A 22,244-nucleotide genomic window follows, 5' to 3' on the forward strand; every position below is an offset into this window, starting at 1 on the left:
TCTGGATCTCAATTGCAGTTAGGCTGTGTGTTCAGCTCGTTGTCACGGATAATAGAACATTTGTGTATATGGAAAAATGTGCAGACTTAGGGTCTTTTTGTAGATTTTAATCTTTTCCCCAGGATTTTAGCTTTAATGTAAAAAGCCAGACATTCCTAAGTGTCCTGGCTGTGAAATTCACCCACAGCGCATAAATTGATGGCTCCTATAGAGGAGCATAAATCACCGCACTGGGCCGGAGTTCTTCCACTGACTGCAGGGAACAAGAATTGAAAAAGCTTCGTGTCGTGTGCTCTTAAATCTGCTACCCATCTCTGCCAGGGCACCCTCACAAATAGCCCTGGATCGGATCCAGGTGTGCTAAGGGCTGTGGGAAGCTGCAGGTTTTGAACACATAAGTGGAAGTCGCGGTGATTTTCTTCGCTTGGATCAGCGAAACGGCGGAGGTGTTTCCTATGTTCTCACTGACTGTAAAACCAGAAGAGCCTTTTGCATAAACGACAGTCGGCCGTCGCCGCCACACCTGCGCGCGCAGAGAGCGGCGCGGGGGCGCTGTGAGGAACCGCCTCGCGGCCGCCGGCAGGAGGCGTTTCCCGCCCTGCGCGTCGCGCGCTCTCGTGTGACGCGTCGAGCGCCGCCCGCCGGCGTCACGTGCGCGCGCCGCGACCCGGCTCTGCTGGCAGCGGCCGGCCGGGCAGCCGGGGGCCGAGGCAGCGGCGGTATGGCGGGCGGCCCGCAGGAGAACACGCTGCTGCATCTCTTCGCCGGCGGGTGAGTGTGGAGGGCTGCTCCCGAGGGGAGCTCGGCGGCTGTAAGAAATCCCGGCACGCTCTGAGGGCGCGGTGCCGCGGCGGTCGGCTGCTTTTAATTCAAAACCTCGCTGGGCTGCCGGCAGCGGGCGGCGCGCCGTGATGGGCTGCGGGCGCTCGGATGGAGGGGTGGGAGTGGGAGCTGCGGCCCGTGGGCTCTGCCCGGAGGGCTCCTGACCCGAAAAGGGCCCGCTCGGTGAGAAAGAAAGAAAGAAAGAGATAGAAAAGGCCTTGGTGTTACTGAATGACGGACATGGCATGCCGGGATGCTGCTGCTGCTTTGTCTTTGCTTCTTCAAGGGGTTGTGAGTTTGCTGTGTCGACAGCTTGGGATGAAATAGACAAAAAAACACCCTGGTGAGATGGCCTATCGCGGTAATTTTAGTTGAAGTCTCGTGAAATCGTTATAATGTGGAAATTAAAAATAAAAAATCAAAAGTCCAGCAAGAAAATCCTACCCACCCACCTATTAGGTAGGTATGTAGTAGGTCTGTCCATGTCAGAAATCTTTTTTTTAATGGTTTAGGCACACTGAGCAGTGGGATAGCTGTAGTGCTTGCCAGCTGACAGTTCAGAAGCCCACATGAAATCTACTGTTAATCTGCTTAATAGCAGCCATTGCTGCTTCTGTTGCTAAATGGAGAGAGGAGGTTGGCCGTGAAGGAGTAAGTTATACATAAGTAATACAAATATTAAAGCCAACAAAGCCAAGTTTTTCAGACATACAGCCTTTCTTGTGCTGGCTAAAATAGTTGCATTGTTGTAAGTACTCTCTCCCTGTTGTTTTTCCATTCTCTGCTGGATCCTGTGCCAGAAACTGGACCTGGATGTGCCCATGCAGCCAGTTGGGACAGAAACAATGCCTCTCCAGAACTCCAGGTGTCCTCATGTAACTCCTTGCACAACAAATAAATTAGAATTGTAAACTCATTGGGGTTTTAATTTAACACTGAATGTTCAACATCTTCTTTAGTTATTTTGTAACAATCTCTACTTTCTCTTAAGATCTTAATAAGCATTTTATGGACTACTGCTGGGAAATCATTAGGTTCAAGCTGGTTTTGATAGAGCGTGGATGGAAGGAATAGAAGCACAACAGAGAATATCATCTTGGCCTCTTAGTTATAATAAGATTGATCCATTTTTAAAACAGTTTGGAAAGTATGGCATAGAGGAGAGGGATGGTCTTTTGGGGTATACAGGCCTTTACAGGTTAATTGTTGAAGCTGATTCTTGTTCTGAATGTGTTCAGGAGGCACAGAAAAATGCACCGTCATTTGTTTGGCTGTGATGTTACAGAAAGGACAGTGAGATAGCAAATGTAGTTTTCCTTCTTGTGCACCAGCTAATGCTAAGGTGTTTGCCCTGTGCAGATAAGGGTATGTGTGTATGTGCCCACCTGCTATCCCAACACAGTTCTGATTGTGTGTCCACATTTAATAATGCTGTTACCTCTGCTGTTCAAGTCAGAAATGCGGACCTCTTAGGGCTCACTGGATGGAACAACAAACTGAACGTCAGCTTCAAACTGCCATACAGAACCTGCAGAACTAGGTTCTGTATGACATAAAATTATCCCCTCCTGTAGAAGAAAGTGTTGGAAGCTCAGACTGCATTATAAGTTGTGTAAGATACTGAGCTTTGTTCCACAGTAAAACACTTTTTTGCAGGTGAAGCTAGAAGAGCTCATTCACTTAAATAATTTTGTTTGAGATTTACTGGTAGTACTACAGTAGCTTCTTGCAAAAATGAGTATGGGGTGGTGTGTCAGATCTCAAGGAAATGCAATGCAATTTCTTATGTGTGCACAAAAAAGGCAAGTCAGCTTACTTACAGATAGAAACAGTCATTGACTTCCTCTTGCTTGTTTTTCATTTTAAGATTTACAGTAATAACAGCAGGCCAAAAGCTCTTGGGATATTGATGGGAAGATGGCTGTGAGGGCAGGAAAGGTTTCTGAAGCAACAAATAGAGTGATGCTTATGTTGTACAACAAATGCAAGCTGCTTTCAAGTCTGGGTTCCTCCTTCCCTTCTGAAGTCAGTGGAGTTCTTATTTTTGTTTGGGGAAAACTTTGGCTCAGGATTCAGCAGATGTGACTTCATTTTGTCTTTCCAGCTGTAATAATATTGTTTGCTACAGGGATTTGCTAAGAAGTGATCTTTAGAGGCAGAGCAAAAACTGAACAAACTCCTTACTGTGATTTATTTGATAGAGGTACTGAGTGGTGTCTATTCCTGAACCTCAAGAAGAGGTTTTTTACTGAAACTAAAGGAACTGTTTCTATGAATAAAATCACATTTGTGACTTTTTTTCTGTTTGCTGTTGAGGCTTAACGCTGTAACTCCTTTCTGTTATTGCTGTGAAAGGCAACCTGAGACACCAAGCAAAGCTTCCTTAAGCCATCTGGAACGGAGCTGGAAGTGTACTTTGGAAAGGCTGACAATACCAGTAAATCTCAAACAAAATTATTTAAGTGAATGAGCTCCTTTAGCTTCACCTGCAAAAAAGTATTTTACCATGTAACAAAGCTCAGCATCTTGCACAACTTATAATACATTTGTAGAATGGAGAGAAGCAGCCTTGACCTGAAGTACTTATTTCTGTTATGCTGTGTATGGTATAGCCCTTAAGCTGATAATGAGATTTGCTGTCTTTCAGCTCCCTATCTAGTTTAGGTTCTCATCTGCTTGATGTAATTCAGTAACAGTGCATCAGCCTGAGGAACACCAAGTGCTGGCAGCAATACACACACCTGATAACAGCTGTATTTGCTAGAGGTGCTGTGAATGCTTTATATCTCAAAACCATAAAGAACAGTCTGTATTGTTTTGAAGATGCCTTTCCTATGGCTTCTGGGAATGCAGCACCTCATGTTGTTTACGCTCTTAATGATGCAATACTGGATATCAAACATGCAACCTGCTTCACTGCTTATACTGTGTGTTTCATGCTAGGCCATGTGGCACACATCAGAAAAACAGAATGAAATCCCTATCACAAATAAAATCATGGGGAAAATGGCTCATCTCAGTTTGCCTTCAAGGATAGTGCCACTGAATTTAGCTGAACAGAGTCCTGCATCCATCAGAGGGGCCCAGTCAGTAGCACCAAATGCAATAATCCCTGCTCTTAATTAAGTTAGTTGGCATCATCTATATCAGTTGTGCCAGTGGGTGCTGAGAGTTTATTTCAAATGCAAGTCATTGGTGTATTGGGGGTGGACTTTGTAAAAATAGAAAGCTGTCAGCGAGAGAACAGTTAAAATTGAATTTTGAGATTTACATTCTTGGCGTGGCTTTTACACAGAATGTTTTCTTTTTATGGAAGTAAATAATTTTTCTGCAACTCATAATGCACAGCACGCTGTATCTCCACAAACACTCAGCCCTTGGCTTGAGGATATGAAATGTGCTCCTGTGTTTGGACATGACAACTCAGAGATGTGTTTTACTGCTCCACTGGTAATGTATGCCTGGCTAATCGTGTCTCTAGAGGAAGTATTTGTAGCCTGAAGTACAAACACTGTTTTTTTTCTGGCAGTTTGCAATGGGCCCAAGCTGGTGCATTATTGGGTGTCTCACACTGAAGGGATCTGTGTGTGTGATGCATGCAGAGCAGGGCTGGGAGCCCATCGTCATGTGCTTGCTGTGTGACTGTGTGACTTTTGACTAAAGGCAGATTTAGAGATTGTTGGGCTTTTAGCAAGAGAGTAATCGTGGTGAACACTGCTCACATCTCTGGAACTGCAGTTCTGCATGGTGTCTCATTAAAAACCTCGTCCTAATCAGAATTAAGGCTTAAATCTGCAATTGAGGCAACACCTCCATCTTCCCAAATCAAATGGATTTGGCTGCATACTCACAGCTGAATCTTTCAGGGTTAGGGCTGTTTATGTAGCTGAGAGAGGCTGGTTGTTGTTTTTCCTTCCCAGATGAAGGTATTTGGAACACTGTAGGAATACAAAGTGTTTCTTTTATGCACAGCATGTTATTCAGCCATCTTTCTGGGAATCGAGCAACGTCAGGATTTAATGGAAACAAATTCCCACGTGGAGGAAAATCTGTTCATCTGAACAAGATGTCCAATACGTCAGAGTCCCTAGTAGAACTGTCTGCTGCTTATTTATATTTGGGGCATGGTTTGTGCATCCTATTGATGTTCTGAGAATTGCTCCTTTAGATAATGCTTTTTTCTTAAATGGCGTGCTGACAACATTCACTCTGATCTGTTAAAACTGACGATGCAGATGCTAATTCATTGTTTTGAATATCAAGGGATTACATATACATTCCCAGAAGTACTCAAGTATTCAAATCTGCATAAATTAACTGGATTATCAAACTAAAAGGATGAAATTCCAGAAGTGAGCCATGAAGAAAGAAGACAGCTGATGCAGGAGGGAACATGCCAGAGAGGCTAAAAAATGTTATGGCAAGATGTCACTGTAGTCTGAGCAGCTGGTGGGTCAGAAAAGGCAAATGGAATTTCAGTGTTGTGAATTTATGGAGTGTTAGTATGAAAGTGTTGTTCTGATGTTCATAAATGATGATAGAAAACACAGTAGTGTGGAGTTGGTAGATGAATTAGCTATTAAGGAAATGAAATTATTTTCATAGAACTCACTCAGACTTGCTGTTATTTGAGTGTTAATTATATACATTTATGTACTGAATATGTAGTGGGGAGAGTGGCAGCGTGGATCTGCAAGAGGAACTCTCAGAACACTTTGTCCTTGCATTTAAAGGTCTGAGCACTGGGGACATGAAAGGTTTTGCTGGAGAATCCATTCCTGGCCTGTTTCTCCCAGATCTGGGCTGAGGCATGTGAGTGACATGAGAAGCATCTAAAAAGACAGAAGGATAAACAGAAGTGATGCCCACCAGAGTGGCACTGACAGAACAAAAGGCTTGTGTCCAAGCTCTCCTTCAGTACACAGAGCAATCAGAGACCTGGTGAGGTCTCTGTAAACGCCGTCATTCTTGATCCCATGGCACACACCTAGTTCTATCAACAACTTTGTGACTTTATTCAACAATCAGATCTTAGTGGTCCGAAAAGAGATGAAGGCAGAGTTCTTTCTTACAGGATTTGTCACTCTGAATGTAAAGATTTTCTCAATTTGGTTAAGATTTCTCTCCCTTAATCAAGGAAGAGGAGGAAGCAAGACCTTAGAGGAGAAACTCACTGAAGTATTGCTGTTAAATCAGATTGCCAGACTTGGTCATATCAGCTTATTATTTTGGTTGATTATGTCTGAAATGCGCAGTGCTTAGAACCCAGGACCCTCAAGAATATTAGCCAACAATTGTTAGTGTTTAATGTAAGACATTGAGCAAGCACCAGATAATGCCTTTGTAAACTGGTATGTATTTTTTTGCTGCATTTTTTTGCCAATCTTTACCATTTTCCATGTGCTTAAAAATGATTCTCCTATTGAAGTAGTTCACATACAGAAAATACATGTTAGTACCTCTATTAACATCCTTTTGTAGTTCTCTGTTCCCAAACATGTATACAGAGTTCTTGCTACTCTAGCAAGGAATTCTTTACATGCAAATCAAAGGATGGGATTAGGTTTTTTCTTCCTCTCCCTCTCATGGAGAATTACTTAAATCACAAATTGACATTAACATCAAAGAAAGTTAAGTTGTAGATTTGTGCTGTTTTCCAAGGCAAGTCTAAACACAGGTTATTGAAGGAATAACATACTTAGATACTTGTACAAACAAAAAAAACATTTCCTTGTCAATTTGTTCAGTTGTAGGAAGTACCTTTGGAAAAGAAAAAAAACAACAAAACCTCTTAAGTCTTCTTAAATCAAAACGTGTTGGTTTAATAAAACTAAGTGTTCTTTTTAGTCATCCTCAGAATTATTTTTAGCTGTCAGGTTTCAAAGAAGAGACATTCAAATATGGTAGAGGAGCAGTGACAGAGTGTGAGATGTTTGACCAGGGTCACTGATGAGAGTTGGGTGTTGTGCACCTGTGTGTTCTTGGCCCAGTGTGTTTTTGTGAGCCACACCGACTGCCTTAAGATGAGCACAGCCTCTGCAGCAGAACAGGCAGCCCTAACGTGGCTCCCCAGGCTGTTGTAGCATAATATGAAGCTCAATGTGTTTTGGTGTAACAACCTTTGAACTCTTTCATTCAGCCTGTTAGCTAGCTTGGGGAATTTCCAACTTTTGCTCCCCCGTTTCTTATCGTGTGGCAATAGTGATGAGCAGCAATTACATTCAGGGCTAGTTTTATATTGAGGATCTTTATAGCTCTTTGATACAAGTAGATAGGTGATAGGAAGTAATGGCTGCTGGTGGTTGTCCATCACTGTACTGGAACATTCAGATATCATCCCAGTCTCAGTAAGAAACTGATGTGTGATCCTCACTGGCAACCTTAGCCGGCCTTCTTGGGAAAGGTGTAACAAGAGAGGGTTTGGAACCTTTTTTTTTTGTGCAGTGTAGTACAGAACATTGAATTCATTGTGTGAAACTCTACAGTAAAAAACAGTCAGCCCTGGGTAATGTAAAAAAGAGTGTGTCTGGAAATCATCAACCCTGATTCAGGTTTGTTTATTTTCTATTATGCCTTGAAATATATTTTTTATGATAGAGCTCTGTGCCAGGAGTGTGAGCTAGGTGAGTAGCAACAGATTGAAAAACCAAGCTTCCAGCCACCAGCAGTTTCTGTATTATCTGGTTATAGAGAAATCACGGGTTAAAGAAAGATGTTGAAAAAGCCCTAGAACAAGAAAAACATGGAGTGGGACAGTGATAAGAGCAGGATAACAACAGTTAGAAAACTTTAACACATGATACAATTCTTTAGAAATGTGGGCAAACCAAGTTAAATGCCCTTATTAAAACCATAGTTTGAATTGTTTCTGCCTGAGTTTATTTTCAGGTCGATACCTTTTAAGTAAGAGGATTTTATGCCAGGTGGGATTTTTTTTCTTTTATATATATATATATATATATATATATATAAAAAATAATGTGGATGTAGCACAGTGGCTCCCTGACCCCCTTCTGTTCAAGGAGAATCTCCCTTGGAGTGGCCTCCATTCAGTGAGTCAGAGCAGCCTGCAGTATCCAGGAGCTCAGTTCAGAGGTGTGTCACTGATACTGCCCATCAACCAGCCTTGTAACTCATCAGCATTAAGTTTCCAACACAACACCTGTTATCATAGTACAGGCTGGGCAAGGTGGGTGTGATGCACTCCAGATCACTGACACTCCTTATCTTGGAGAAATTTGACCTTCTTTTTAGAAGTTGCCTTGGAAAATGTCTGGCTGCTGCTTAGAGTGCAGCCTGAGCCATCTCACCTGCCTTTTCATCCCCATGCCCAGAGACATCCTAGTTTCTCACTCAGTTTCTCAGCTTGGATGTCTCAGAAAGAATAGGGAGGTGCTGGAACAGGCTGCCCAGACAGGTGGTAGGGTCACCATCCCTGGAGGTGTTTAAGGAAAGGGTAGATTTGGCTCTGAGGGATCTGATAAAGTGGGCAGTATTGGTGGTAGGTGGTAGGTGGCAGTTGGATTGGATGATCTTTTTCAACCTTAATAATTTTACGATTCTATAATCAGTGTACATCTGTAATGTTTCTGTGCTTCTGTTATCAGGCCGTGGGAATTCTAATTAATTATCTTTAGTAGCCTGAAGAACAGCAGCCTCCCTGTTCCCACCCTCCCTCGCATCCTTGCAGCTTCCCCACACCAGAAAAGTTCATAGCCATTGTTTTTAAGAGAACTTAACTTACAGTAGAGAGCTGTTGTAATCATAATTATTGAAATGGTGAAGAATGATATTGTTGTGTTTTCTGCGAGCAGTTTCTTAATCCCCAGTCGCTTGTTCTCATCTGCCAGCTTCCTGCTTCCCATAGGAAAAATCCATCCAAGGATATGTCAGTATTAGGACAACCACCTCTGAAACATGGGTGCTCTGAAGTTTTTACAGGCAGGATTCCAGCAGATGATCAGTCATGGATTTTTGTTGGAGTTGGGAATTGTTTTTGTGTTTCACCCTTCCAACTTCATCACTACATGGGATCATCATAAGTGATCATAAGTGTTTCTCAGCCTTCTCTGCCCTCCCACAGGGCTTGGGAACAGTCTCCTTTGCCTGATGTGGAAACAGCTCTGCTTCCTGTTAATTTATCCACAGTGTGGAGCAATTGGATTCAGTTATTCAGCTTTTATTTATGCTCTGTGCTCTTGTGACTTGCTATATCTGTGCAGCTACATTTTACTGACTGTCTTCTACTTAAATTGTGTTTTACAGATGTGGAGGAACGGTTGGTGCCATCTTTACTTGTCCCTTAGAAGTAATTAAGACTAGGCTCCAATCTTCAAAACTAGCCTTTCGGACTGTCTATTACCCACAAGTCCAGCTGGGGACCATCAGTGGTGAAGGAATGGTCAGGCCAACATCTGTTTCACCTGGGCTCTTTAGCGTTCTTAAGTGAGTACTGTTCCTCTGGTCCTTCAATGTTAATTGACACCAGTAATCTGAGTTTCGACTCCTCAGTTCAAACAAGGAATGCAAATTTTGCTCCAGACTTGCACTGCAAGGATGCATGTCAGTTAGGCTTTTGGATTCAGCAGTAGAAAGATAAATTATTCTTTTAAAAATACATAGAGTTCCTGAGTGTTCCTTTAAGCTCCCACAGAATTTTATTGCTAGCACTCAGAAGCTTTCTGAAGCACACTGATTTGGGTAAGTGTCTGGGAGTGTTATTTTTAATCTACTTTTGAGATTTTTGTAGTTATTATATTCTAGGAGTCAATACACACTGTGTACTCCAAGCCTTGTGTTTACTATGCTTTAGCTTGCAGGAACTATCAGAAAATATTCTTCAGGAAAAGGCCTCTTTTTTTTTTTTTTTTCCTTTTTTTTTTTTTTTTCTTTTTCAGTAGCAGGAAGACTTTGAGCAACAGAACAGGTAATCCTTTCTAGCTGAGGCCAATTCTTGGCACAGTGGTTGAAGGACTGAATGAACTATGCACTCTGTCTTTCCTGGAGCCATTCCCAATCTTCTCTGAGTAGCTGGAATGATACTTTTACTATTGCTGCCCATGCTATTTAACAGGTTGATGAAGTAAAGTTTTGATTTCTCTCTCTTGGAGCTTCATTTAAAGGTGAGAGTCTGTAGCCTTTCCTCCTTAATAGGCCAGTGTTGTAATGAGATTTCTGATTCTTTGTGTTTTGTGATGCAATCAGTCAGTCACTGATCCATCTTCAAAACTGGTCCTACTTGAGTGCTGATTTGAACTAGATGACCCCCAGAATTCTCTGATCCCTTATTATTGGGAGGAGCTGTTGACTCCATTGAGAGTGGGGAGGCCTTGCTGAAAGATGTAGACAAATCAGAGAGCTGGGCAATCACCAACCACAGGAAGTTTAAGAAGAGTGAGTGCTGAATTCAGCACATAAGAAGAGACAGCCCTGTCTATACATACAGAATTGGAAGGCCACGGTGAGGTTTCTCTGGAGCCTTCTCTCTCCGGGCTGAAAAAGCCCAGCCTGTCTTTGTAGCAGAGGTGCTCCAGCCCTCCTCTGGACTTGCTCCAAAAGATTTTATACATCTTTTTTATTCAGGGGGCTGCAGACCCAGGCACAGTACTTCAAATAGAGCCTCACAAGGGTAGAGAGGGACAACCATCTCCCTGGACCTATTGGGCACCCCTCTTTTGATGCAGTCCAGGAGTTGGCTGCATACTACAGTTGGCCTTCTGTGCCACAGTGCACACTGCTGACTCATGTTAAATTTTTCATCTATCAGGAGCCCCAAGTTGTCCTTAGCAGGGCTGCTCAGAGAGTTCTCCTAGTGTGTATGCATATGTGGAATTGCCCTGACTCAAGTGCAGCACCTTGCACTTGGCTTCCTTGAACCTCATTAAGATCACAAGGATCCACCTTTTGAGCTTGTTCAGGTCCCTTTAGATGAAATGCCTTCCTTCTGTATCAGCTGCACCTCTCAGCCTGGTGTCATCCACAAACCCTCTGAGGGTGCACTCAATCACATCATCTGTGTCTGATAAAGATGTTTAGAAGTACCAGTCCAAAGACAGATGCCCGGGGGACAGCACTTGCCACCAGCCTCCACCTGGACCCAGAACCATTGATCACAACCCAAAGTTATGGTTCAGACATCATGCAATGCATCGAGTTTATCTGGATCATTGAGCACATCGCAGGGTAATGCAGAAAGGTCCTGCTTAGATCAGGTAATAGAAAATACAGGCCAAAGAAAATACTGACTAGCAAAACAAGTTGAATGATTTATGTAAGGCCAACACACTTGGCAGGTTGCCTGAGGAGAAGCTGCACAGTTATGTAACAGCACAGTGCTAACTCAAATTCTCTGCAGAACTAGATGCCTAGAGTCATTCTGGGACTTGAGTTTCTGTTATAAACAGAGCTTCTTTCCCATGCCAAACACTTTGTATTCAGAGGTGAATCTACAGCAATTCGTGACCAAAAGTATAACTCAGTGCCAATTGCCTTTGATATTCTTCTTTCCCTTTCTACTTTTTCACCTTGCAGCACTGGACTAAAGACAGCTCTTACTAAAGGAAGTAATAACTTAAACATATGAGGCTGTTAATTTATTTCCTTTTCCCATCTTTCAGTAAGATCTCCCTTTTAGGGAGAGAAGAAATGGGTTAAAATTAGGTCAACCTTTTAATGTATTTATTAAGCTCATTAAATTTGGTTGACAAATCTTGATTTCATTTCACCTCAGAATTTCTGTGGTGACTATGATCTTGATTCCATTTTACTTGAGGAATTGCTCAGCTGCATGTATCACCACGTTTTTGACCTATTTAGTCCAGAGGATTAAGAAGTGAGAATGAAATAATCATGCAATCTGTCATTCCCTTGCTGACAGTGCCTGTGATGTACAGATAATGCTATTGATTGTGATCTGATGAAACACAAATGTATGAAGAAAGAGGAGTAAGTTAGATCTCTTATACTCTTACACCCCTTTCTCAATTCTGACCATACATACATGGCTGACCTGGATGTGACTTGGATCTTCTGTTTTAGGAAAACTGTATGGCTAAGGAAGCAGCCCTTTAGAGCCCTACATATAAAATTGTTCTAGAAGACTTAAAGATGCTGAATCTGAAAGCTCCTTAACTGCTGTAAATAGAAAAAAAAAGTAGGTACTCAGGAGGGCAGGTTAAGCCTGCTGCTGTATAGAAGCACTCCAGAAGGACAGGCTGTTTTTGTCTAATCCCTTTAAGATTCTCATGAGTCACCCCAGCTGGAAGCTGCAGTCGTGACTGTTAAATGACAAAGAAGGAGTAGTTGGTGGATCTGTCTCCTTGGAGACACTCAGCTTTGGAGTTTACACAGAAAGTTCTACTCCACTGCAGAAAAAAAAAAAAAAGAAAAGAAACAAAACATTTCAGGAGCTCCTATGTATCTTCTTCTGCCTAATGAGCTTGTTTTTGGAATCCGCAGGGAACATTCCCAACAGTGCTAATGACCTAGAAAGCAAACTGAGAGTTGGACAGTACAAACAGATGCACGTGAACTTCCCCTGGGACCTGATGTTATCTGGATTTTATTGCATGGTTTTCACGTGATGAGCCTTTATTTCTGTAGAGATCTACTGCAGCAGACTGTGCACTAAGCCCCAGTGATTACTGGACCATATCTGGCTCTCACTGGTGAATACTTGGCTGTTTACCAGTGTTTGGGTGTTAATTCAATCCTTCTGAATGTCTTCTGTTAATAGGGCAAATAATTGTGTAAAAGGAAGTCTTTTTCACCTGAGCAAGTGTAGAGCTTGACAGCTGGACTATCATAGAAGCTCTAGCTGAACATGCCTTCCAAGATGTGGGGAAAAATGAATGAAAACAGCTTTGAAAACTTGGGCTGTAACAGTTGCAGAACTACAGGAAAACATTATTTGATTGTTATCCTGCTTTACACCTGGTCATGAAATCTGGTGACACACAGGGGTAGTTCTGTAGTTTGTAGCATCCTCTGGTGTGTTGCTATGAACTCTTTTGAATACCCTCAAAACCAGAAGAGTTACTCTGAACTGCCTGGGGGAACAGCTTGTAGAAGGGTGCAGCATTCAACTTCCACTCTGGGGGGAAAAAAAAAAAAAAGTGACTAATTGTGAAAGGGTAAAGAGTGCTGGTGGTTTTAAATTTTTTGTGCCTCTATTCAGGCAACAGACTCCTGAACTGCTTAAATTTCTTGGATACAGAGAATGACAAAAGTATCTTTGTTCTTCAGTCAACTAATATTGGATTCTCTGTGAAGCTATTAAGTTCAATTCCTTTCAGCTTTCAAAAATGGAAATTATAACCTTCTGTCATATGACACAAATTCGCCTGCAGTGCACTGAAGTCTTACAGCACAGTGGTCTTTATTCAATAGTGTGTAATTCTGCTAATTTTCTTACGATTCTTTTGTGCAGTTTGAAAACTAGTAAGTTCACAATTAACATTGATTGCTTTAGCACAGTTCTTTTGACTGACTGTCTGCCAGAATAAGAAGCGTAACTTTTAACCTAAATGCTATCCTTTTTTTCCTCTGTTTGCTTTTATTTTAAGGTCAATTCTGGAAAAAGAAGGACCAAGGTCACTCTTCCGAGGTCTGGGTCCAAACTTGGTTGGAGTTGCACCATCGAGGTAAATAGTTAAGCTATTGCTAAAAGGCACATTTAAAGCATCAACTCGAATGTTGCAACCCATTTGCAATATAGAAGAATAGGTCATAAAATTATCCCATCCATAAACTGTGCTTTGCAAAGCATCAGACTTCACAGCTTTCGTGTCAACAAATAATTCTAAAAATCATCCTTACACTTGTTAGCACTGACTTTCACTTACATGTATCAGTAACTAATAAATTTACTACCTGTATCTAGTCAATATTCTCTTCTTAAAAGGATGGAATACTATGAAAGTCAGTACTGTTTTTTCTAACAATGAAACCTCAATCTGACGGATTTGTCATGTTTTGGCAAACTTCTGTATGTGTGTCTTAGCTGCTTGTTTTGATCTGTGCTTTCTGTTATCAGTGGAACTTTGTTCATGATGCTATCCTCAAAAAAATAATTAGGAGGGGGGAATATTTTAACGTATTAATACAAGTGTGTAAAACTGCTTTTAGTTTCAATCCAGGGTTAAGTGCTGCCAAGGCAACTATAGCTCTGACCAAATGTAGGGAAAACGTAGGCTCAGAGTGGGATGCTACAGACCCAAGGGTAGGAAATGTATTAAATGCCAGGGTTGGCATTAGTATCCAGTGTAACTTGCTTTAACAAGACCATGCTGCTTCACATTGCAGACTTGGTATGAAAGTAAGATATTTCTACCGTGTGGGTGTCAAGTCAGATAGTGGCACCTTAGAGGAAAAAAGCTTGTTATTCTTGCAGATGGAAACATCATACAGAGGCCCCATTTTAGAGAGTCTTGTTTTTTCTAGAGGAGGTAATACTGTAACATACCTAACTTGATGTCATGTGTATTATATTGCTTTTCATCTGTTTTTTGTTTGTTTTTCCACAGAGCTGTCTATTTTGCATGCTACTCCAAAGCCAAAGAGCGATTTAATGGCATTTTTGTACCCAACAGCAACATTGTGCATATCTGTTCTGCAGGTTCTGCAGGTATGTGTTTGCAATTCACTTTCCATGTGGTCTGCAGCAATACTCCAGCATCTGGCCCCTTAGCAGTACCTGCCATGCTTGTGTTGGTATCTGCATGGCTCTGAGATGCACCTTAACTTTTTGAAGTATGTATTCCAAGCTGTTATCAATACAAGACTTATTCTCAGTAGCTAGAAAATGAATGGAAGTTATCTTAAGATAGGGACTGGACTTTTAGTCTGTCAGTACAGGCTAATAGATAATTCCTGACTGTGGTCTGTGAATAGTTGTGACATCCGTACAAGTACAAGCTTATAGATCCAGAAGACATTGGTATGGAGGATCTGCTTTCTAGGAAATATATCCAGCAATCATCTCCATAATAGGATGGGATCAGGAGATGTACTGAGATTGTGAAACAACAGTATGTATAAGGTGTTCTTAATGAGCCAAAGTTCAGAGACTATAAATAAAATCTGTGAGTCTGGAAACATCTTGTTCTCTCACAAACAGACAGGAGTGCTGGCAGGATTGCTTTGAAGACTGTTAAGGAACACACTCTGAAGAGTTTAAATTGGTGTTTCATAACATTACTAAAAAGGGGTAGATTTGCTCTTCTTAGCATCTAGTTTGATTAACCACCTCTCTCTGCAATCTAAAGTTTGTAGCAAAGTTGTTGCACGTGTTTGTGCCTATGTACCAATTGACAATACAGTCATACTCTTGGCACAGTGCTTTCTATAGGCAAAGTATTCTTGTGAGTAAGTTATGGCAGTGTTATTTATTTATTCAAACTTCTCTGGTTTGGCCACGTTTATCATTGAGGGAAGGGTTTTAGGAATTGCTGGAGCAAATGAAACTGATAGAAACACATGCTTGAATGTCTTTCTAATTGAAGACTTTCAGTAAGAATGTTGTAAAACCATGCGCCAAGTGTTACAGCTGCAGACCTCTGAATAGTGGCATGACCTGATGCTCACCTCTAAAGGACAGGGACCCTTCCAGTGCTAGTGAAATATTCCAACATCAGCTTTTGGAGGAAGCCAAAGATAGACTTCACAGAGCTCGATGCCAGGAGCTTGCTAGCTCTTAGCTTACCTTGTTTGCAGAGGAGCTGTTTTACTGTTCAATGCTTCGTCATGTTTCTGAATTCTTGTTCACAAGTGAGGATAAAACTTTATTCCAATTGAAATGCTATAAAAATATTTCTGAATAGTTTAAAGCAAAAGTTAATAGACATCAGCGAGCCTTTGATATTGTTTTAGCCAAATTATTTTGGCTTGTTGTATTTTCTCCTCCCAGGATAAGGAAATAGCCTGTTCTCATTGGAAGAATACTGCAGAGCAGCTCCACTAATTCAAGTATCAGTCAGCAGAGTGATCATTAAAAATGTTTGCCAAACTGACCCCATAACTGTGGGTGGATTCAGTTAATGAGATAGCTCAATGGCACCACCTAGAGTCTTGGGGAGAACAAGACACTAATAAATGCTTGTTTTCCCTGTCTATTTTTTCTAAAACCCAGTCAGTAAGTAAGCTGTTTTGCCTACAGCATTGTTTAGGAACATGAAGTACATAGGTGCAGAAAGAAAGCCCTTAAGGCCGCTGGTTGATGCCTTCTGGAGCTTTCTTAATATAAGATAGTTCTCTGGCTGGAGACAGGTTAGAGGCTACATGCCTGTATGCTGTTTGAAACCTCAGCAGCTGGTAACTAGAACTGTCACTGCACAGTGTGTATAGTTCATGCTTGCTTGAACAATGGCAGTAGACTGCCTGAATTCATCTATACTTCTGTTTTTCTTTTCACTTTTTCAGCCTTTATCACAAATTCCCTGATGAATCCTATATGGATGGTGAAAACCAGAATGCAACTGGAACGGAAGTAAGTAACTGAAGGAGATGGGATGCTGCTAAATGGCTAAGGGAGCCTCTGGAAAACTCTGAAAAACTTAGATGTTTTTTTCTGATAGCTGTTTAGACTTTGGTAGATCTTGCTCTATTTCCCCAGTTCTCACTTTCATCTTTGAAGCTACCGTCCTGGTCATGCTGGATATTTAGCTTTTGGGTGTTGGTTTAATCTGATTCACAGCTTCTATAGAGGGATGTGGAATTTGCCTCCAGCCTGAGTTAGGTTCAGGTTTTGGTTCCAGTAAATTCCAGTAAAGTAAGGCATAGCATTAATTTGCCCTCAGATCTTGCTTTAGAAAGTCTTCTGAAGCTCAGGGGTTGGTGTTGAGGCTAAATACATCAGTGACTGAAGTGCTCTGATAGAGCAGTAATAGAGGCTATGGAAAGGTCAGGGGAGCTCACGTGGGAAGCCAAACATGGCTCACAGTCTTTGTCCCACTTGGCAACATCCCTTGTGCTGGCCCTAGACCATACAGATACATGTATTGCAGCAGCACACTGAGGTTGCTGATACACAGTTAAGTAGCTATAAGCAGAAAGAGTGATGTTTTTTAAATTCTAATGAAGCAGGATTTGTTTAATTTCATAAAATGTTCCAGAGGCAGCAAGAATCTGTTGCAGTGGTTTAATGTTCTCATACTTCCTTCAGCATTGTATCACAGTTAACCATACCTCCTGAAGGCAGAGGGGGAATTGGGCAGTACTTGTCTTCCACTTGGGTGATTCATGGTCACTGGTGGATATTGGAGCAATGAGGGATTAGGTAATAATGTGACTCGTTAGAAAGGAAATTCTTTCCTGCAAGAATGTCTTATGTGAAATAAGCAAGATCCTTTAAGACACCATCACTTATAGATAATTCATAAGCCTCAATTCCAGCACTTCACAGGGTGTCACCTTTGAGCTGAATGCTGCCTTATTAAAATGAAAGATTGTTTCTCGTGTAGGAGACTTATGTATCTCGGCCTGCTGAAGATAGCGTTAAGTGGAATTAGTAGTTTAATATAAAGCAGTGTCTCTTCAATGCTTACTGTCTTTTAAAGCACTGATGTGAACTGTCACAGACTAGTTAGAGCTGGAGCTGTAAGAATTATTACATGTATGTATAAATTTGCAGAGCCAAGTGTGGGTTCTCAGCATAACAGTTCTGCTCCATGCAGCTTTCTTAGAAGATTTTTGAAGTAAAACTTGTTAGAGAAACATTCTGTAGTTTTGAAAAGTATTGAAAGCCATCAGGTTTTTTTTGTTGTTGTTGTTTGTTTTAACCTTTATTCTCATTCTGGGCTCATTCTGTTTCCTGTTTTGCTGTTTTTGTTGTTTTTAGAGTCAGAGGTTCAAAACCAATGAATGCTCTGCAGTGTGCTAGATATGTTTACCAGATGGAAGGTATCCGTGGTTTTTATAGAGGATTGACTGCCTCCTATGCTGGGATTTCTGAGACCATTATCTGCTTTGCTATTTATGAAAGTTTAAAAAAGCACTTGAAGGAAGTCCAGCTGCCCTCTTCTTCTTCTAACGGAACCGAAAGGAGCTCCACAAACTTCTTTGGACTGATGTTTGCTGCTGCTGTTTCCAAGGGCTGTGCCTCTTGTATTGCTTATCCACATGGTATGTTAACTTTTCCATTTGTGACTGCAGAACAGCTGTTGCCTCTAATGCAAGGCAAACGATGAGTTTTATGGTTGTAAAATTCCTGTCTGTTTGAATGGCCTGTGCATGTTACTGTGGCATGTGCAAATGCACTGAGATTTTTAGTACTGTTCTTATTATTCCTGCCTAGCTACGTAGTGACTAGCATTTCCTCATTTCAAAGCTACACCAAAAAAATTGAGTGCCTATTGCATCCATTCTCACTAGTAGCCTCATCTATATGAGTCCCAACTGCTTTTAGGAGCTTTTATACATTTAGTTTATATGCAGACTGAATAATAGCATTGTGTGGTATTTGGAAGTAATTAAGTATTTAGAAGAATAAATAGGTGAATAAATAGGTGAAGGTATGTTTTCTGATCATCTGATTAACTGAATTTGCATCTGAAGTAATACAAACTCAGAATAGGGTGCATGCATGCAAATCGAGTGGTGGGAAACACTCAATGGGTAAAGAGTGGTGTTTCTGGAGAAATGAGTGACTGTCATTGTGGTTTTATACTGCAGTATTGGCTACGTGAGTATCAGTGAAGTGTTTCATTTTGTAGCAGCTTGACCAAGCAAATAATCCATTTTTTCTACATGGAAGGGCACCCCTCTTTAACATTCCTTCTTGCCTAAAGGACAAAGCACGCAGGATTTCACGTCTGAAAGCCCTGGCTGGCAAGCAATGGAGGCAGGGAAGTTTTAACATCTCTGGGCCTTGCATCCTTTTTTTTTTTTTTTGATCTTGGCATGTTTCTGGGAATGTGTAAGTCTTGTTAACCTTGGGCTGTTTTACTTTTCTGCAGAGGTCATACGGACACGGCTGCGAGAAGAAGGCACTAAGTACAAGGCGTTCATTCAGACAGCACGGCTGGTAGCACGTGAGGAAGGCTACCTCGCCTTCTATAGGGGACTTTTTGCCCAGCTCATCCGGCAGATACCAAACACAGCCATTGTGTTGTCCACTTACGAGTTAATTGTGTATCTGTTAGAAGACCGTGCAAAGTAGCAGAGCCAAGACTGCTGTTACTGACTGTAGACCAATTTCTTCGTTGAACAAATAGTCCTTAATGACTGACGCAGGTTGCATTGTTGGTGGAAGAACTACAAGTCTGTGATCACCTGCTGAATGTTTTCCTTTTGGATTCATGCTTTCTGAAAGGTTTTGAGTCATTAATGTTAATAGTTAATTATAACTTTTTTTTTTAACTTAATGATAATTAAGCAGCTACTAAATTAAATTACACTATTTAATTTAAGTATATGTTTGTCCTTTTCCTTAAGCACAGCCATTGTGGTCAAGGAATGTACCTCATACCATCAAGTGGTCTCTTGGACTCATGTTCATTAAAACTGTATTAAAACTGAAGAACTGGCTTGGAATTTTGAAACTTAAGTCTTCCTACCACTACTGTTGTGTCATCTTTTAGCACTAAAGTAAGCTTATGTCCAAATAACTTAGAGAGGTCTTCTAGTTTATTTGTGGTACATCACTTCTTGCTGTGTGAACATTCTGGAGCGTTCAAGAGGCACACCAGGATCTGTTAGAAAAGCCACTTACACTGGTAAAATTTGCAAAATAAGATTGTGGGAAGCTCTTCAGTAAAATGTCCTTAGTTACAGCACTGTGCATCTGTGCACTGGTGTTTGCAGACTGACCTGTCCTGACTTACTGCTTTTAGACCTTGCTTTTGTGAATGGCTGAGAGCATAAGGACAGTCAGTGTTTGAGGCTTGGCCGCCCTGTAGAAATTCCATGAGACGTGCTACCTTGGTCGTGTATCCTGCTAAGCCTTTTTCTACTGTGGAGCTGTTTTTTGTGTTTTTCAATGCTAGGGACCTGGAAAGTAGAAGAGAGGATAAGATAGGTCTCAAATACTACAATCTTTGAATGCAATTCTGGATTCTGCTTTACAATACAACATTCAGGAATAAATCCCTCTTTATTTGATGTCTTTGTAGAGCAGCACTTCTAGTGGAACTGAGATGGTCTGTTATCTCATGGTCATGTCCTGGAGTTACCACCAAAAAACCCACAAAGCCTGTGTAGATACTTTCTTTGTCATTATTTGATTTCTTAAAGAATGAAATAAGAAGGACCTGCCAGTCTTGTGCAACAGTGCTCACGTTTCACATTAATACAATATCTACACATCCCCTCCAAAAACACGATATTGAAGGGGAATTCTTCGACAGTACTCATGATATAGTTCTTACCTTTCAGTTATAAATGAAATATCCTACATAGTTGATCTGATTGGCCCTCTCTTGAACATTAAAATGTACTTTTAATTTCAGTAATACCTTTGCTGCTTGTATTGCAGTAGTAATTTGTGATTAAAAGATAGTCTGCATAATAATTCCTGAGAGAGCAGGATAAAATATTTTAGAACTTAAATAAGATCTGTGTTTTGCTTTGGTTATTCTGTGCTCTCCTATTCATTAGTGTCATTTGCTTTGACAGCTGAAACAAACACTGCAGCATTTGAGCCCAGCTTCAGTTTTCCCTGCTGTTGAACTGAACAATAAGCTTCTCATGATCTGAGCAGGTGTTGAGCTCTTGAGCATAAGCAAGTGTTCATGGACATCTTTGACTTCAAGGAGCATATACAGCAGAGATGTTTTTCGGACTTGGAAGGATCATGCAAAGCATTAAGAAACAGCCTGTTAGTGAGTAGGGTTGTCTTTTGTAAGACAGGTTAATATTTGGTTGCAGAAAACAATGGATTCAAACCTAGCTGAACCTAGCTGGTGACTGGTACTTGATGTCATATTTGACATCAGTGTGATGGAGGAGCACAGTGCAAATGATAGAATGTGTGTGTGCCTCATTATGAGGCAAAACAGTGCAAAAATAGCTGATTTCTATTATGTTTCACTGAAAAGAGCATATCATGTTACCCTTAAGCTAAAATAAGAAACAGTTGAGTAACTAAAAACTGACATGGAGATGATGCCATCTTTAATGGAGATGATGAGCAGTGAAAGCTTTAGTCTCTCTCTAGATGTCGAAACTGTCACACAGTACTGTTTCTATTTTTAAGAACCAGGACACTTGTGCTGCTGCTCTGAAACTTCTGAGGTTTGCTTTCTTGAATTAGTATTCCTGTGTAGTTACAGCACTCTGGCTCTCTTACAGTTAGTCACTTGTGTAGACCACTATCATTTAAGAATGGGGGAACTAAATGATACTGCAGAGGGATTTGGGACTCAGAGAAAGTGATTAGGTTTTTGCTTCAGCTAGTTCTGATGAAGGAGTTCTGGATTTCTGTAGTTCTTTAAGCTTTACTGCCAGCTGTGACAGAATTAGTCTTAATTTTAATTAAAAAAAAAAAAAAGAGTAGGGCGGGCAACCAGGACTAAGTCAGTTCCTGTTCATAAACGAGCAGTTAAATTGAAATTGAAAGCACATTATTGCTGCAATAGCATGAGCTCCTCAGGTTGGTTATTTTAACTTTGGAAACATTCCTTTGTTTTTTGAAGCTGTAGACAGTCTTCCCAAAAACCTTATGCTAAAAGACTCAGTGCCTTCCTTTGGCCGACCATGGTTGCCTTGACATTCCTCAAAATTATCTGCTTACTGACTGTTGTGATTCTTCTTGTATTGTGATTGTGCCCCTTGGCAGCATTTATAATTATTTTTGCAGAAGTTCTTTATTAGTTCCTTTAAGAGGGAAACTTTTGGTAAACGATGCATCTATGGTTGGACTGATAATACAGATACAGTCAGTAGGAAGGGAGGAAGGGCCTTCTGCAGAAAGAATAGACAAGCTTTTGAGTGCAGAAGGCTTGGAGTTCCTGCAGAAAGACTTGACGTGCCAAATGACTGGGTTGCACTTCCTCCTTCATTTGGTCTTATAAAACAGTCCCTAAATAATTCAGCTGAACAATGGAAGAAAGATGAAAAAAATTGCATCCCCCTCCCATTTATCAAGAGGAAATAATTACTGTTTATCTCATATTTCATATAATTCATTCCCATGCATAAGTGCGTGGAGATAGAAATGAGGTTAAGACCCCAACCACGCTTAAGCTTAGAAGCAGAGGTTACTTACAGCACAGTATCTGTCTGTGATGAGCTTTTCCTTCGCAATTAAACAGCTGAACTCAGATCTAAACTACTGCTCAGTTTTAGCTTTTTAAAAACAATGTTGGCACAACTTGGTTTGCCCACATTTTAAGCTTTTCTGTTCGTTGCACTGAAGGGTTTTTTTGTTTGTTTTCTTTAACCAGGAAAACAGCTGTGCAGTTTGAGGCAGGATCAATCTCATACCTCTT

General features: G+C 41.0%; 1 protein-coding gene across 1 annotated transcript; it reads left to right on the top strand.

Moving 5' to 3' along the window:
• The first annotated feature begins 616 nt into the window (after positions 1-616).
• On the top strand, positions 617-19,226 carry SLC25A33 (solute carrier family 25 member 33). Its single transcript, XM_085242658.1, has 7 exons — positions 617-771; positions 9,088-9,267; positions 13,386-13,463; positions 14,346-14,446; positions 16,240-16,306; positions 17,657-17,940; positions 18,774-19,226. Exons 1-7 carry the CDS (start codon positions 722-724, stop codon positions 18,974-18,976), a joined length of 963 nt encoding a protein of 320 aa, XP_085098784.1. The 5' UTR covers positions 617-721; the 3' UTR covers positions 18,977-19,226.
• The last annotated feature ends 3,018 nt before the right edge of the window (positions 19,227-22,244 follow it).

The sequence above is a fragment of the Meleagris gallopavo genome, chromosome 23 (assembly GCF_905368555.1).
Source record: "Meleagris gallopavo chromosome 23, MGAL_WU_HG_1.1, whole genome shotgun sequence".
Taxonomy (NCBI): Eukaryota; Metazoa; Chordata; class Aves; order Galliformes; family Phasianidae; genus Meleagris; species Meleagris gallopavo.